The 17,350-nt window shown below is 41.2% G+C and overlaps 1 protein-coding gene across 1 annotated transcript in view; it reads left to right on the top strand.

Moving 5' to 3' along the window:
• Positions 1–17,011, top strand: part of CCNYL1 (cyclin Y like 1) — a 35,133-nt gene extending 18,122 nt beyond the window's left edge. The window contains exons 5-10 of the mRNA XM_074593809.1: positions 366–401; positions 1,099–1,150; positions 5,399–5,518; positions 7,579–7,745; positions 12,274–12,436; positions 15,241–17,011. Coding sequence (XP_074449910.1) covers positions 366–401; positions 1,099–1,150; positions 5,399–5,518; positions 7,579–7,745; positions 12,274–12,436; positions 15,241–15,357 — 655 coding nt within the window. The 3' untranslated portion in view covers positions 15,358–17,011. The remainder of the gene's footprint in view (positions 1–365; positions 402–1,098; positions 1,151–5,398; positions 5,519–7,578; positions 7,746–12,273; positions 12,437–15,240) is intronic.
• Positions 17,012–17,350: the final 339 nt, after the last annotated feature.

Below are 17,350 nucleotides of genomic sequence, written 5' to 3'. Positions count from 1 at the left end.
ATTTTGAAGTGGTGTACATCTTGCAACAGATCAGAGCTTCTTCAATAAATGTCCATATCGTCAATAAATGTCACTTAATCAGGCAGTGAAGGTGTGTGTTTAAAATGTGGTATAATATTTATTTTGCAGCACAAACATCTGTATGATGAATATAAAATTAGTTTGGCTAGCAAATTTGATTTGGCCAGTTTCTGTTCAGGCAGGTAAACGTCAGAAATGAGATACAGAGTACTCGAAAATGTAAGAGGAAGCCAATACGTAATGGATTCTAAATATTTTGCCCTGGAGAACAGCTTTTGCAGTGGAATAGTGTGCACAGAATGTGCTTTGTTTAGTCTTTTCTTTTTTTTCTTTCTCTTTTTTAGTGTAACATTAGCAATATTCTACCATATAAAGAACAGGTGAGTGAACTTTTTTTTTTCCTGAAATATAACAACTTTCTTTTTGAGCTGGGGATATGGTCTTGGTCACTTCAGTAACAGCTAGTATAATTTAAAGGATTTTAAAAATCTGTAACTTTGTGCTGTATCTGCTTCCTCTTTGTATCCCCTCTTGAGCTGATATGGAGTGGTCAGTATCCATCCAATGGCATGTGCTTCATTGAGAATGAAGCATAAAAAGTCAAAACAGAGGGACTGAAGAAAATACACTTAACTCGCTACAAGTCAGCCTTTGGACTTTGTTTAGCTTTTCCTGAATGCAGAGGTACAGATTAGTTTTGATGGGTGAAGGAACACTCTGTCCCCTGTACAAATAACCCATGCTATTATAGCTAGTTACAGCATATGCTTCAAAATTGCAGCTGCCTTTTTGAAATAAATGCTATTAATGAGACTGTTTCACATTTTAAGGGAGAACTGTACTAAGCATAATGTGAGAATATGGATAGCTATTCATTGTTTAGCTGCTTAAATATTCAGTTGTAAGATCTCATCGTTAAATGCTTTGCAAAAATAAAATATAACTTCATACCATATTCTAGGAAAAGCTGAACTATAAAATGTGTCCGTTTATTCCATTTAATGAATAATACTTTTTAGTGGAGCATAGCATTACCAATTTACTCTTGTTGCTAAAACAGAGATTTTTACTTTGTAGAGATTCCGACAGATCATTGGATATTTTTGATGAAAAATCTCATCCTCTCACAGTAAGTGTAACTTTTTGATCCTGTGAATGTGTATCAGTATACCTGTTTTTAACATCTTTATTTGTATTGTATAAGTCATCAAAATGTCTTTGTACCAGGTCACAAGCAAATTGATCTTAATTTGTGTATTTATATATAAAACAGCGCAGACGGTGTCCTCTGGACTTCTGATATCAGCTAAATCATGAACAGAACCCAGTCTCTCTAAATGTTGCAAAGGTTTCTATGCTTTGTCTAAATATAAATAAAAAGTAAGCATGTGCTGATTCTTGCATATTTTGTGTCGGAACTTCCTTGTCTGGCTCCTTTCTTCCCCTCTCTAACGCTACTTTAATTAAAAGTCTTTCCTATTTATTTAGGAAGACATGGTTAGTAGATATGTGCCTAACCTTTTAAATGACTGCAAACAGGAGAACGTAATACATGAAGCATCACACAAAGTAGGAGACAGTGAGTCTGGTCTTTAAAAAACCTGAAAGGCAAAATTTTAAAGCAGATATGCTTAACGCTCCTTGCAGTAACAGCTAGGAGCATTCAGCATGTGATTCTAACGTGACTGGTCCTGGTACACTTTTTTTTTGGACAATCTTTAAATGCAAAACCTCATAGTGCAGGCAAGCTCAAGAGAGGAGCATGTGCTTTTTATGTCCAGTTTGAGCAGTACTAGCTTAATGACTGTCCTACAGAACCACTTCCTTTGTTTTTCATTGGAAATTAATTTAGCAAAGTTCTAGTGGCTTTAAAAATTCAATTTGCTCTGGGACCTATCTTAGTTGAATGTAGCTTAATCTGTCTCACAGATTTGGCTTATTAATAAACAGTTTTTGATAAACAAATATTCTAAGCTTGTTAGAGTTTCATCCCTAAGCAATCCATTGTGCTAGGAATTGTACACTTGAATAAATACAACTCTTTACTCAATAAAAATAATGAACTTCATGAGAAGAGCTACATAGAAGATTTCGTATATGGACTGTGTCACTTCAAGAGAAAAGTCTGGTCCAAAACTGTTTTCAACTGCCTGAATCTGTTGTCTCACATTGAAAATTGTTTATTTAAGATGAACTCCATCAGACAATTTATTTTCTTTATTGAGCAAACTGACATCATTTGATCCTTTCATATAGCTTATCTCCAATTTAATGAGTATGAATAAAGGAAAATCATTGTGTCCTTTAGGGAACACTTAAAGGTGTCTTCTGCCTTACTGCACTGTACAGACAGAAATATAGTAATGGCTGTATGTCGTACTGCTGAGGGGAAAGATACAAATGACATGTTAGTTTCTATAGCAATGAGGTTTTGTGCAGGTACCTACAGTTGCTTTAAAAATGTTTACTAGCTGGAAGAAATCTCTGAGCACCTTGTTCTCTAAAGATTCAGAAGGAGTCAAAGGAGTCAAAATCTGGGCTCTATTGACCCTTGTAGCAGAAGTAATAAACTTGAAGTTACCAGCATCACAGGGCTTAGTCACAAATACCAGTCTCAGTCCTTTCCTCCTATGCAAAAATGCACTTCCAGATGTGCTTTTGTACTGCTCATAGTGCAGGAATTATGCAAGGAGGGTCCTGCTCATGGTATTCCTAATGTTGCACGCACACCTTGAAGAGGTAACCTCTGTTGGTTAGTGGTGTATTAGAAGGCTGTGTGGAGAGTACAAAGTTAGAATAGAATAGGCTATTTCAGTTGGAAGGGACCTACAAGGATCGTCTAGTCCAGCTGCCTGACCAATTCAGGGCTGACCAAGTTAAAGCAAGTTATGAAGGGCATTGTCCAAATGCCTCTTAAACACTGACAGGCTTGGGCATCTACCACCTCTCTAGGAAGCCTGTTCCAGTGTTTGACCACCCTCTTGGTAAAGAAATGCTTCCTAATGTCCAGTCTAAACCTTCCCTGGTGCAGTTTTGCACTATTCCCACGTGTTTTATCACTGGATACCAAGGAGAAGAGCTCAGCACCTCCCTCTCCACTTCCCCTCCTCATGAATCACAGAATGGTAGGGTTGGAAGGGACCTCTGGAGGTCATCTAGTCCAAGCCCCCTGCCAGAGCAGGGTCACCTTAGAGCAGGTTGCACAGGAACGTGTCCAGGCGGGTTTGGAATGTCTCCAGAGACGGAGACTCCACCACCTCTCTGGGCAGCCTCTTCCAGTGCTCTGCCACCCTCAGGGTAAAGAAGTTCCTCCTCATGTTTAGGTGGAACTTCCTATGCTCAAGTTTGTGCCCATTACCTCTTGTCCTGTCCCCGGGCACCACTGAAAAGAGCCTGGCCCCATCCTCCTGACACCCACCCTTTAATGATTTGTAAGTGTTGATAAGATCCCCCCTCAGCCGTCTTTTTTTCCAGTCTGAAGAGACCCAAATCCCCCAGCCTTTCTTCATAAGAGAGGTGTTCCAGTCCCCTCATCATCTTGGTAGCCCTTTGCTGCACCCTCTCCAGCAGTTCCCTGTCCTTCTTGAACGGGAAGCTCAGAACTGGACGCAGTACTCCAGGTGTGGCCTCACCAAGACAGAGCAGAGGGGGAGGATGACCTACCTCGACCTGCTGGCCACACTCTTCTTGATGCACCCCAGGGTGCCATTGGGGCCACATTGCTGGCTCATGGTCATCCTGTAGTCCACCAGGACTCCCAGGTCTCTTTCCACTGAGCTGCTCTCCAGCAGGTCAGCCCCCAACCTGTTCTGGTGCATGGGGTTATTCCTCCCCAGGTGCAGCACCCTACACTTGCCCTTGTTGAATTTCAGAAGGTTTCTCTCCGCCCAACTCTCCAGCCTGTCTAGGTCTCTCTGTATGGTGGCACAGCCTTCTGGTGTGTCAGCCATCCTTCCCAGCTTTATGTCATCAGCAAACTTGCTGAGGGTATGCTCTATCCCTTCATGCAGGTCATTGATGAATATATTGAACAGGACTGGACCCTGAAGCTGTAGGGAGCAATGAGATTGCCCCTCAGCCTCCTCTTTTCCATACTAGACAAGCACAAAGTCCTTAGACGCTCCTCATAGGATGTTCCTTTCAGCCCATTCACCAGCTTTGTTGCCCTTCTCTGGATGCCTTCAAGGACCTTCACGTCCTTCTTAAATTGTGGGCCCCAGAACTGCACACAGTGTTCAAGGTGAGGCTGCACCAATGCTGAATACAGCGCGACAGTCACCATTTCTTACTGGCTGGTTGTGCTGTGTTTGATGCAGCCCAGGATGACATTTGCCCTCTTGGCCGCCGGGGCACACTGCTGACTCGTATAGAGCCTGCAAGTTAACTTACCTCTTTGTTTTCCTTGATGCTCTTACCTGGCTATTTTAAACTACAAAACCACATGAAAATGCTTGCTGTTTTGCTTACCTTATGACTGTTTGTTTAATGTCAAGTAGCTATGCTGTCCTCGTCTGGTATCTTTACCGTACTATAGGTCTAACTTGGACTGTTGATAGAAACCTATTCAATATCAGTGTTGTAGAACCAGTGGGTAAAGTTGGTGCTCTTGAAGTTTCATCCCTCCAGAAAGAGTGCTGAATATCAGAATGTCTGGGGAAACGGGGTCGGAATTCCTAAACACTCAAACACTCAGTTTAGGATTGCTTTTACAGTCAGTTTATTTCTAAGTTTTTCTTCTCCCCTGTATTTAGAAATAGTTTAGCATCATGTCAAATCTAGCTGTTCATTAGCTTTGTTGTCTTTCTGGAATCTCTCAAGAACAGTCCTACAAATACAGCGTAAGTTACCATCCAGTTCTGTCTGTGACAGAATTACTGACGTGTTCTTCAGCTCTTCCTCAGCTGGAAGGGGAATCTTGTGAAGTCTCTTAATTTTGCCTTTTGAAGAGCCAGTGCTTCCCTGGTGTGTATATATCTGTGATTTTTCTTGCAGGGAGAAACCTTTTGGTTTTTTTATCCCTTTAAAATGAGATATCTGTCTTTATCTGTCTTTTATCTGTCTTTGAAATGTTCCATGGATGATAGTTAGGACCTGTAATAATGATGGTAGTTCATGCTCTTTCTCATTAGCCTTACAGATTAAAAAAGTGTTCAAAACAAAGGTATCAACTAAAGAAAGCTATTATGTTTTGCTTGGAATATTCATAATATTGCAAGGCTGCTTGCTGCTTTCAGTATATGATTTTGTTGTGTCTCTGTGGCAGGGAAGAGTTGTATACACTTCCACTCAGTGAGAAGCAGCAAATGTGTGTGGCTGTTCTTTAAAGTCAGTATTGAGTAAAACAGATTTTTCAGTAATTCAGGGAACTTTCTTGCAGCGGGAAGAAGTTCCAGATGACTACTACAAGCATGACCCTGATCACAAGCACATCTACCGGTTCGTTCGAACACTTTTCAGTGCTGCACAGCTGACAGCTGAATGTGCAATAGTGACACTGGTAAGAGATGCCTGATTACTGAAACTTGAGCTTTTGGAAGACTTTTTTTTCCCCTCCCCTCAATGAGTGAACTGGGCTGAACTGACATTTAAATAATCACAGTATCTCATGAAATCTTGTTAATAATGAAGATGCTGTACAAGTAAGTTCATTAGAGAAGATTTTCTAAGTAGTCACTGAAGTGGTTAACTAAAAAAGAGCTTACCTTTTCTATATATGAATATGTAATGCTTAATTACTTGTCCAATCAAACATTGTTTCATAATATATAACTCGATGAAGAACCTTGAGAAAGGCAGAACAGCGGGACATCTTAAACAGTGGGGTGTAATAAGATCAGACACAAAGACATCTTTTATTTCAGTTTTGTGGAGGGGAAAGTGGGAGTTTTGAGTTCATATTAATGAGAACAGTGCAAGTAACACCACCTAAGAGGTTGAGGATCAATACTGTAGGAACTCCAGGAGATTAACTTTCTCATTATTATGTCCTTCAATCGCTACCACCTTTCTATCAGTTTTTTTTTATTAAACCAAAGAGGCTACAATTTTTTTCCCCAGGTGACATGCAGGTACTTGGAACTTTAGAACAATAGTAAGAAAATAATCTCATTACAGTTTGTTGTTTGATTTCAGAAAGCAAGATGGATATTAAAAACTGACGATGATACTGATGACTTCATTTATACACACACATATATGCATGCATATACATATATGTGTATGAAGGGAAAGGAAAAAACCACAGCCTATGTAATTGCTGCATTAGACAATATCTTTGCGCTTTGTTTTGTACTAGACTTCAGTCTTCATTGTGGCTTCCTTCTGAAGAACAGTCTGAAAGGAGAACAGAAGAGAACTGTCACCAAAAAAACAATGTGGCAGTTAAGCAAACTCAGCTTGAAGGACTCTCTTTAATAAGGAAATAAGTAATTAAAAAGGCCGGATAGTTAGGGCTCCTGGAACTCTGAAAGTAGCTTGAGGTTTTTGCTTTTCCAAAGAACATGGCAAGCAATTTTGACAGGACAAGATGATAGCTAACCCCGGACAATCTAACTAGCTGAAGTATTTACAAAAACCAGAAACAGAGGTAGTTTTTAAAGTGGATTTTACCACTAGATGGCTCTGTTATTATAGGAACACCTTCAGTCCACTTGAAGGCTACAAGCAAAGGATGGGAAGAAAGTGTGGGGAGACCCTAGTAATAAAGATTGATCCTGCCCTTAGACCTGTACAACAGCTTCCTGTTTTTACCTGAGGTTTCATTAGGACCTTGGACTTAGCTTAGGGAATAGAACCTTAAAAACAATCTAGATTCAAATTTGAAAGTGCAAATTACTTAGTACGTGGATCATTATAGGAGTGAAATAGCAGAAAATTTTTAAGCAAGGGACTGATTGAACATCTTTGGGATGATTTGAGGTTACATGGGAGGAATGAGTAAAAGGGCAAGACCTATCTTTGGACTTGGGATCTTTCACTAAGCAGTTGGTGATGTAGATGAAAGCAGAGGATGACGTTGTAGGTTAAGTCTGTTCTCTACAGGGTGAAGTAGAAACAGCACTATAACGCTTTTCATTGTGGAAAGATGACAATTAATGCATCTTTGTCCCATGACTAGAGATCACAGTGCATGCTTTAGCGCTTCCTGTTAAGCTACAAGTGCTGAACCTTAACTGTGATGAGAGGCTAGTGTGATGTTGAGTGATTTGCTATCCCAGATAGGCCCTAATGAGAACCTGTCAGTGACTGCGTGACTCGGTGACAGAAGGAACTCTAGCAGTGTCTGCCTGAAACAGCAGTGCTCATTGCTCAGGACAGATTCTTCAGTAACTTTATTGTATACCTTGGTGGTCCAGTTTTTGTGGTATAGTAAAATGGAACCTGTCACTCCTGAAAGTTTAGATTATAAAGTGTAAGTAGTAATCACTAATACTTATTTTGACACACTTAATGGTAATGGGATAAAATAGTTGTGTTGGACTGGCCTGCTTGCTGCTCAGAACTGAGCTCCAGGTCTGAACTACACACATAAAACTCTTTTTTTTTTTCTTTCTATAGGTTTATTTGGAAAGGCTTTTGACCTATGCAGAGATTGACATATGCCCTAGTAACTGGAAGAGGATAGTCCTAGGAGCTATTCTGCTGGCTTCTAAAGTCTGGGATGATCAGGCTGTGTGGAATGTGGATTATTGCCAAATATTGAAGGACATTACTGTTGAGGACATGTAAGTTGCAACAATTGGCCAGTCTGCAGTGGTGGGGGTTTGGGGTGGGTTTTGGGGTTTGTTTGTTTTTTTCGAATGGCAATTTTTGTGATCATATTGAAAAAATGTCTGTCTCTGGTGCTATGATATACGTACAAGATGTATATCTAGTGTCCGGCCTCATTCCCTTTTTTAACCTAGGAAACTTTGGATAACCCTACTTTGAGACAAATCCGTATTAATATTTCTAGTGACTTGGGTGAGCAGCTTCAAAGGTAGTTTTCTTTATCGTCTTTCCCCCAGTCGTGAACCATGGGACTGGCTGCTTGTTTCCACTGATTTTTTTTGCATTGGTGTATCTCTAAAATGTCTAATTTATAGTCTTATCACAAGTCTTTTTGGGAAGGGGAAAAAAAAGTTAACTAAACTTGTTCTTTGCCTTTTCTGTTTTAGAATTTGAAAAATTGCAAGGTAAGCCATAACTTGTGACTTAGGCGTCTGCTCTTGTATCCAGCTAAGGACTAAATATCTCAATATCTGAATTCCTAGCCACTGCTGCTGGCAGCCAGGTGTCAGTGTGTTGGTATCCATGTTTGCATGTGTTACGTCCAGCTACTGATACAGCTCATCCTCTTTGGGTGAGTTCTTAGTTAGTTCTTAGCCTACAGTGCTGAGAAGAAAATCCTCAGTCTTACTACTACTTGTTTACATAAGGCTGTTCCTTGTATATATTCTTGTCTCGTGTAGATTTCCGTTTTTCAGAAATTTTGAATCTGCTGTCTTTTCTTGGTGCACTCAGCTTTAAGCCCTACAATTTCTGCAGTTTCAGAGGATGTTCCTCCTTGTGCCTCTGGGCTCATACTATGGGCTAGAAGCGTGTTTTGGCCCATTAGATTTCCTGTTAAATTCCTCATCACAAAGTTCTGTCTCTTAGACCTTTGAGATGCCAGCATTATTGTTTTAATTCTGTTTGCCAGCTTGTTCCCCTATTTCCCTTATTATCACAGTGCTAGAAGGCTAGCTTAATATCAGGCTTTCTGGCCTTAATAAACTTCATGACACGTTTTATGTGCGTTTTGAGTTTTATCACACTGCTGCGCTGTAATTGAGCATGTGTCCAGGCCTATGTAGTAACAGTCTGTTCTAGCATAGGAGCAGGCTGAGATGGTCGAGGTGTGCAGGCAGCTGTGGGAGGCTACCTGTGTGAGAGAGTCTGTTCTTGCCACAAGCTCTCTTCCCTGGATTCAGCCTAAAGCTAATGTTTAAAGTACAGTAAGTAATTACTTATCTGTGACTCTTTGGGAGGAGGAATAACAGTTTTCTTCCTTTTAGGTGGGGAGCAGTATTTCTAAAAACGTGGGAGTTATCTGCACCAAAACAGTTTGTTATTCAAGTTATTTCACCTCGCAAACAGCAACAGCAAACATAGTACCTTGTTTTATACATGCCCCTTGCCTGGGAGTTCTTTGTCTCCAAATGCAGGGCTGTGCCAGCCCTGCTTTCAGAAAGGCATAATTAGTGATTTTATACAATGTACATCTTCACTCAACCTGGCTCAGAGTGCTCATCTATCTGAGGAACATACTTGAAGCGCTGCTGCAAATAACTCTGAGATGGCTGAAGTGGGGTCAGCGATGCTAGGAGTGCTGGAGTATACATCTTGCTCTTTTTGATGTCTCTTCTTCTAGCCCTATTTGGGACAAATCAAATTGATAGCACTGAAAATATCTGTAACAAGCAGGATGTTTATTCTCTATTGCCGATGCTGGGACTCCTGAAATTGTCAGTACTTACATTTTCAAAGCAGTGATGGTGGTAAGGAAAATAGACTGAATTTAGGCTTCTTTTTTTTTTTTTTCCCTCCAATTTGAAGATGGGATTTTTGGAATCCCATCTCATTTGAAATGACTTAGACCTTTGAATTTAGGTATGGGCAGAAACTGTACAACCCCTTTCAGACAGTGGCCCAGGGGTGTCCATCCCATGCCCCACACAGGGATGTGAAGCCCCTTGGCAGGGTCTTCACTGCTCCTCGGTTGGATAATATCACCCTAATCAGGACCTTAGAAAACTGCTTAAAAAACTCAGCAAAACTGAATTTTAAAGTTTATAAGTCTACTTTCAATTAATAGTTGGTGCTATAGTTAATTGTCAGCTTTAGTAGTTCCAGTTTTTTTTTTAACTGGTCACTTGATGGTGAGTATTAGGCATTCTGAACACAAGTGTTGCTGAGAGAAAACAATTGGCAAAGGATTTCAGGCGTGGTTGCATTGTAACGTTGGAGATGGCCGGTGATGCTGCCAAAAAATCGATCCAAAAAAACCCAGCAGCTCCCCAGGTAAAGATTGCTTGGCAGGACTTTACCAGGTATTGCTCCCACGGTGGGCCATTCCTGTGCAGTAAAGGCCTGTCTGCAAGGCCTGGCGGCAAGTTTTGTTTGTGAACTTTCTGTGAATTTTCCGTGAATTTTCCTCTTGGCACTCTGTATCTAGAATGATCTCACTAACCTGACGGATACTCTTGTTGAGCCACTGCAAGCCAAGCATGGGAATTACACCACTCTGGAACGGGGCAAAAGGGTTTATATCTGGTTTAGTTCACCCAATTTACAAATCGGTGTGTGTGCATATGTGTACAAGCTAGGCACCTCTTCTAAAGGCAGCTTAGGTGCACCTCATCCCCACCAAACACACTGTCCTTACTGCTTAAAGACACTTGTTTGGCAGCCTCACCCCACAACACTCAACATACAGCAGCAGTGTGAGCTGTGTGGCCCTTGCAGAAACTGCTAGTGGGTTAAAGGATACACGATCCAGGCCTCGCGACTGGCAGATGAGTTCATTTGCCTTAGCCTCTTCCTATTCAACGTAGGTTAAGTGTTCATCTTATTTTTTCTATTGCAAGCCTGTTCCTATTTAACCAAGGCAGGGTGGGTTTTTTACTGAAAAGGGGTTTTCTTGGGGATTTTGGGGGGTGTTTTGTTTTACTTATTTCTAATGGGGGAAAAAAAGGCAAAGGAAACTATTATTGACATTTGGAAGTCATCCTTTGTCAAAACTTGCTTGCTTTGATGAGAGTGAATCTATAATCACTGAAAAATTAACTGTGCAGCTGCTAATCTTGCTATGATTGCTTGTAAAGGGACACATGCTGTTCATTCTTTTGGCTACATATATTTGTAAATAAGGCACAGAAAACACATGGGCATTATCCTTTCCCAGGTTTTAAACCACTGTTAATAGACTTGTTAATCCAATGAAGAATTGTATTTTTACACAATTAAAATGTATTAGCGTAGTGAGTACAAAAGGGGCAGTGAAGAGCATTTATTCACAGGGTAAATCAAGCTCTGATCAGCTGATCATCAAAACATTATCTGATTTACATTTCTATAGGCTTATGACCATATGAACAGGAAATTAATTTTGGCACTAGGTTCAATGATACTCAAGTCCACTATGCTAGAAACAAGCACAAAGCTGCTATTCATATTGAGACCCGCCATCCAATACAGGACACAACCTGGATGATTCTTTGATTTATTCCCCTCCCTCTGATAGGTAAAACATCCATTTTAAAAGCTCAAAAAAAGCAAGAACAGGCTTGGCACTGAATTTGTGCAACTTATCTTCTGGTGTATTCACAATTGGCCTATACAGCTGCTATATTCTGTTGAGACAGGTCTGCTACCAGTAGGAACAGTCGTGGAGTTAGGGTTGAACTGAATTGCTTGGTTTGGGTACCACCAGTTTCTTTTAGGTTAATTTGTAAAACATAGTTTTTCATCCATAGAACATCTCTTAGCTGACCACGGTACAGTAGCTGAAGCAGCCTTTTTCATGTCATGGCACTCTCCCCACTTTCCTCCAGATATTCTGCCCAGTGAAAATAGACGAGTGAGTAAAAACTGGACAGTGCCCTTTGACATAGTACTTTGTTATCCTGCCTAATGCTATTGAGGAGAAAATTCCTTCTCCCACCTAATGCTGCTTATTTATTTATTTATTGGAGATGAATCCATGTTGCTTCAAGAGGCTTTTTTCTGTGAGATAATAGCAGCAGCTCTTCATAGATCCATTTGTTGCCGTGGTGATCTGCCTACTCCTTTTGTTAGTCCGCCTCTACTTCAATAAACCCCCTTCCTGTTATCAGCCTGGTGAAAATGTCTGCAAGTTCTTCAGAGCTAATAAACAGCATACATCATTCCTTTCATCTGATCACTATAGTGTGGGGCCGTACGAGAGTGAGAATGGCGCATGAATTGTACAGCTGCACTAATGGAACTCCGAAGAATGAACCTCCCCGGTCAGCCGAGCGAGAGCACGACAGGGCACTACCTTTCTCTCTGAGCCGGAGGTGCCAGGACTCAAAAGCTGCACCTTGTTTTGAGCACTAGTGAATGGCCTGTCTCTCCAAACTAATAATGCAGAGCTCTCGATGACTATTTCAAAGTTGCTGGTTTTAAAAACAAGCTTGAGGTCTCTTCAGTGTTTTCAGCCAGCTAAAACAATCTCTTTTTCTTTTGTCTTCTTTCCCTTACGCCTCCTAGGAACGAGATGGAAAGGCACTTCTTGGAGCTACTGCAGTTTAATATCAATGTTCCTGCCAGTGTTTACGCCAAATACTACTTCGATCTTCGCTCCCTAGCAGATGACAATAACCTGAGCTTTCTGCTGGAGCCTCTCAGTAAAGAGAGAGCACAGAAACTGGAGGTAATGGTCTGAGATTGGCTGAGCAGGGGACTCTGTCTGTATGTGTAGTAAGAGCATCTGTTGCTAATCATGTTAAGTGGCAGTTAGAAAAACTAAAAAGCTTTTAGATTAGTGTATTACAGGCTAATTTAACCCCTTTATAACTACAGTTAGAGCTTCTAAAACCATGCCTAGGCTAAGCTAGTATTCTGAGGAAGGGAAGGGACAGAGATTACGGAAGTCTAGCAGATTGCCAAATAAAATGGATGTTATTTTGGGAACCGTAGCTCAGCTAGGCTACTTAAGATTGAAAGGATTACTGTCATATGTAATGGATTGTCTGTCCTTCCCTGGTCACAGTCTGTATTCCAAGCACCTAGAGACAGTCACACTCAGACCTTTCTAAATACTACCAGCTGAAGGTTTCCCACTGCATCCCACTGCACAGCTGCTTTTAGATTTAGAGGGAGCGCTCTTACTGCTCTCATGGTTTAATAAACCATTTGTCTGGGGACAGCTGGAGAAATAATATGTTTCTTTTCACAACTCTTAGAACCTCACCTTTCCAAAGAAATTATTCTTTAAGATAAAGTTTTGGAATAGCTGCTTCTTCGGAGTCCTTCAGAATGTCCAGAGGAGTGTAAATACAGATTACTGGCCCTTCCTCCTCGATGGGAAAGGCTGCCCCTCTGTGAGTCCCCGCAGCCTTCTTTGGTACGAAGGCTCATTTTAAAAAAACTTGGAACTTTTGCAGAGTCAGTCTCCCTAATTGGCGGAGATATGTAAGACATTTTGAAAATATCTGAATTACCTGGGTTCCCAGGCAAAATTTCTTGTTCTTTCATCTGTCCAGATTTAATTGATGACTCTGCATGTTGTTTTGTGTACCTTATAACAAAGGCATTACTGCAGGCCCTGTGTACACTGATACCATAGGCCCCTTCAAAGAGGGGTGTGCTATGGTATTCTTGGCTTATATTGTTCTATTGTCCACCCCCAATAATTCTGCCAAGTGCCAGAAGTGGCTGAACTTTGGCAATAAGTGTGATCCCTCCTGGTCCTTTGGAATGATAGGTATGATATGCTGATGAATCCCTCTATGTAAAGTTAAGCAATGCAGCTCTTCTGCTTTGTCTCACCCTTTTTACTCGCGCTTTAAGCTAACACTGTCACTAGTTGTAAATGTGGTTGTAGGGCAGTTCATATTCCACATGAAATTGTTTACTGAACCGCTCAGTGCCCAGGCATAAGTGGATGATTTACAGATTGTGAGCCTGTTTTGTTTCTTCTTTGCTAGCATTTGGGGGCTTGGTATTTAAAACCAGAGTGATTTTCAGTACAGTATGTGATTTGCTATAATGCATTTACTAATGCATGTATATAGGACACTTTGATTTTTAATTCTAAAATGTGATAAATATTTAAACCATTTGCTAAAATTTTTAATTCTACCTTTTGGTTAGAAGCACACAAGCAGTTGGTAGGAGCCTGCGTGGAGCAGTGAATTAGTATTGCAGGGACTGAAAACTGATTTACACCATATGGGTGACTGGGGGTAAATATGTCAACACAGGTTGCTTTATGATTGATGTGCTAGCATTAAAACAGGATGGAGAGTCTGTCTGGTCTTGCAGCGGGAGCTCATGCAGCCAGTGTCTCAAAGAATGCCACTCTCGAGCCAAATGTATGCCTCCAGAAGGTCAGCAGGAATAAATGTAAATAATTATTTTAAAATACACTCAGAAGTTTATTCATGCTCAGAGTGCCTTTCACCTTTTGAACTTCCAGAATGCTGGGCTGTGCTGAATGGGTGCTGCCTTAAAGGGAAGGTGTAGGCTTGTGGCTGATCGCAGGACTCTGAAAGATCATCTGGTGATAGGTGGTAAATTATTAATGGAAGTGAATATTCAGGACTGAAATTCAGCCTTTTATTACCGGTATCCCTATTTATTTGCATTGATAATGCCTGAAGGCTCCAATCAGAAACAGGCTTTGCAAGGGGAGGAAACACAGAGTTTTCTGGACAATCATGTGTTATTAGGATTTAAATAATTAGGCTTATTACTAGAACAGTTGCACCAGAATAAAGGCTGCTTGACTAGCTAGATAAGCAGAGCAGACACAAGCCAATAAATGGGTGGAAAAGCGGTTAAATACTGTTTGTCCACATGTGCTGATATTTAATAGCTCTATTAAAGTGCCATGGCTATTGCCATGCCATGGAGCAGTGGGCTGCCCTCCCTTCTCAGACCTTGTCAGGAACCTGATCGTGTGAACGATCCCAGAAGGAGCATGTTGGGGGAGAGGGTGTAAAGAAGGTAAAGGCAAAATGGATGTCCTAGTAGAACTTAATTTCCTAGGCTCACTTGCACTGAGCAGAGACCTTTTCAGTTTGAGCCTTTTCTCATAGAAACGACTGTGTGCATTTTTGTACTGTTAAAAGATTTTGTGCTGCTGTGTGCTCCAGGCCTAGCTACTGGGTGCAATTTTGAACATAACTTCCACAAACTCTTAAGTCTGAAATGGATCCAAGTTTTCCAATAGATAGTGAGACTGGTAAAAGAATGAAGATACTTGGATATGGAAACCACTTGTCGCCTTTATGCCTTTCTGATGGATAGGGCTCTTGTTAGCATGAGGACAGACGCCTTTAATATTTTCCCTCCAAAGTAGTTTTTATTTACTGTTGTTCTAGGTAAAAAAGCTCATAGCGTCACTGCTACGGAGTGCCTGCTCTGTTGATATTACGCTTGTAAAAGCTTCCTTGAAATGTTCAAACTTTTCTAATGTGTACTTCTCATTTTGTTTCTGAACATGGTATCCAGGCTATCTCCCGGCTGTGTGAAGACAAATACAAAGACTTGTCAAAAGCTGCTATGAGACGATCTTTCAGTGCTGATAACTTAGTTGGTATCCGCCGTTCTAATGCCATCCTCTCCTGAGGAGAGAGAAAGGTGCAGCACCATGAACCAGCATCTGTATGAATGGGAGGAATACCACCACTCCATGCACGCAAGCCAGCGGTGATGGTGTCTTCCAGCAAGAGGAGGAGTGGAGGGTAAACTAGCCAAGAGAGCCCAGAGCTTGAGGAGCATACTTGGTGCAAAAGACAAGACCTTTGTCAAATCAACTCTCTCCTCCTTCTAATGTATCCAGAGGTGCAAAAACAAACTTCTCTCCTTCTCTCCCCCACAGATGTTTGCTTACTATGTAGGCCTATAGCTGTGAACTCTTGAGGTTTTTAATAATAAGTAGTTTTAAATTTTAGAATTTAAACACTAACCACATGACTATAGTTACAATGTTCTTCCCTCCTCTCCCCTGTCATCCAGAGTCTCACTGCATTTGTATTTCAGGTCGATGCAGTGTTAACAAAAACAAAACAAAACATGGGACTCTTAAAGTATAAAGCCACTCTGGAGCTGAAAACAGTAGCATAGACACGTGTTGACGGCTTTTCCCTGGTTTGGCTACTAAAAGCTGCTATTATTGGTGATCTGTTCATAAGCAAGAAGCTGCCCAGCAGGAAGGAATTCCAGCTCTGCACCCACAACTTCACTCCAGTAGAGATTGTCAAAAGACTTTGAATGTTTTGACTGGGGGCAGAGATATGGTTTTATGTGTTGTTAAAATGTATAGGGTCCATGCTGCATTTCTTGTGAATTATGGTGCTTCTCTCATTTTCTAATACTTATATTGCTCTGGAAGAGACGCAATCTGTATATTTTTCTGAGGCATTGAATGAGAAAGTTGGTCTGGAAACATCATCACCATCCCAAACAGTGTAGCAATCCAGTGGTGAATGGCGTGTGTGCAGCACTGCTTCTCCGAGTTCTACTGCAGATCTCTTGTGCTATATACAGTGGAGTTCCTAAAGCTGATATTGTGCATCCATCTGGCCCTCCTTGGGATTTTGTTTCCTGGGAGGGATTTACATTCATAATGAGACAGTAATGAGTTTGAGAATCCTGGACTACCTAGCAAGGTAGATTGAAAAATATTGTGTTCAACTGAGAATTATCAAAAAGCTTTCTATAAAACCCTTTTTTTTCTTTTTTTTTTTTTTTCTGCCAAGTGAATTTTATCTTGTGCAACTGCTCTAGAGGCTTGGGTTTTGCTCTTTCTGAGACTTTGGAATGGAGCTTTCTTTCAGGCTCTGAAACTGAACTCTAAACAGGATAAGTATTATTAGGCTCTTCCTGTTACAAGTCTTTGTAGTATCTTCCCTTCTTGGATCCAAATAGGATTCTAGGCGGTTTGTCCTAGGAGCAGATCTCCCTCCGAATGGCACGGGTTTTGTGCACTTCCTCTTCCAGCCAAGGCCCAGAAACTTACACTGAGCAGCAAGTCCATGTGCCTTTGAGAGCGGGGCTGTCTGAGCGTAACCATCAGTTTGGCTGCACTCAGCTGTTAAAATGACGCATGTCGCCTTTTGCAGCATGCAAACACGCCAGCCCCTGGCTCCCAAATCCATGGAACTTGGCACTTCAGGTATTGATCACAATTCAATTTTGAAAATAACGCTACATCTTCAGGTGGTTTTCCTTTCTCATGTTTGTATTAAAAGAAAAGCTAATAAACTCTATTTTAATTAAAGTTAAAGGTGAATTGTGTGTTCTGTACAGCTGTCTGATTTCATTCCCCCTCACAAGTATTTGGTGCTGTGCAGCTTCTCTGAAGTATGAAAAAAGAACGAAAAAAACCAGTGGTGTGCATTAATCTGTTTCCCCTTCATTTTGGCGGAGTGACCTGTGAACGTCTGCAGAGCCGGCAGCAGAGGTCATCTGGCAACTGCGAGCCGCTGGGTCGGCAGCGTGGGGCAGGGCCCTGGCCGCCTGCTTGGGCTGAAGGAGAGGTAAAGTCTTGCGAAGCTGCCTGGCGATTCCCACATGTCATTTGGATTTAGGATTTGACTCTGGCTGCTCAAATAAACAC

This window comes from Larus michahellis, chromosome 7, assembly GCF_964199755.1.
Source record: "Larus michahellis chromosome 7, bLarMic1.1, whole genome shotgun sequence".
Taxonomy (NCBI): Eukaryota; Metazoa; Chordata; class Aves; order Charadriiformes; family Laridae; genus Larus; species Larus michahellis.
This window is presented reverse-complemented; position numbering and strand designations above follow the sequence as displayed.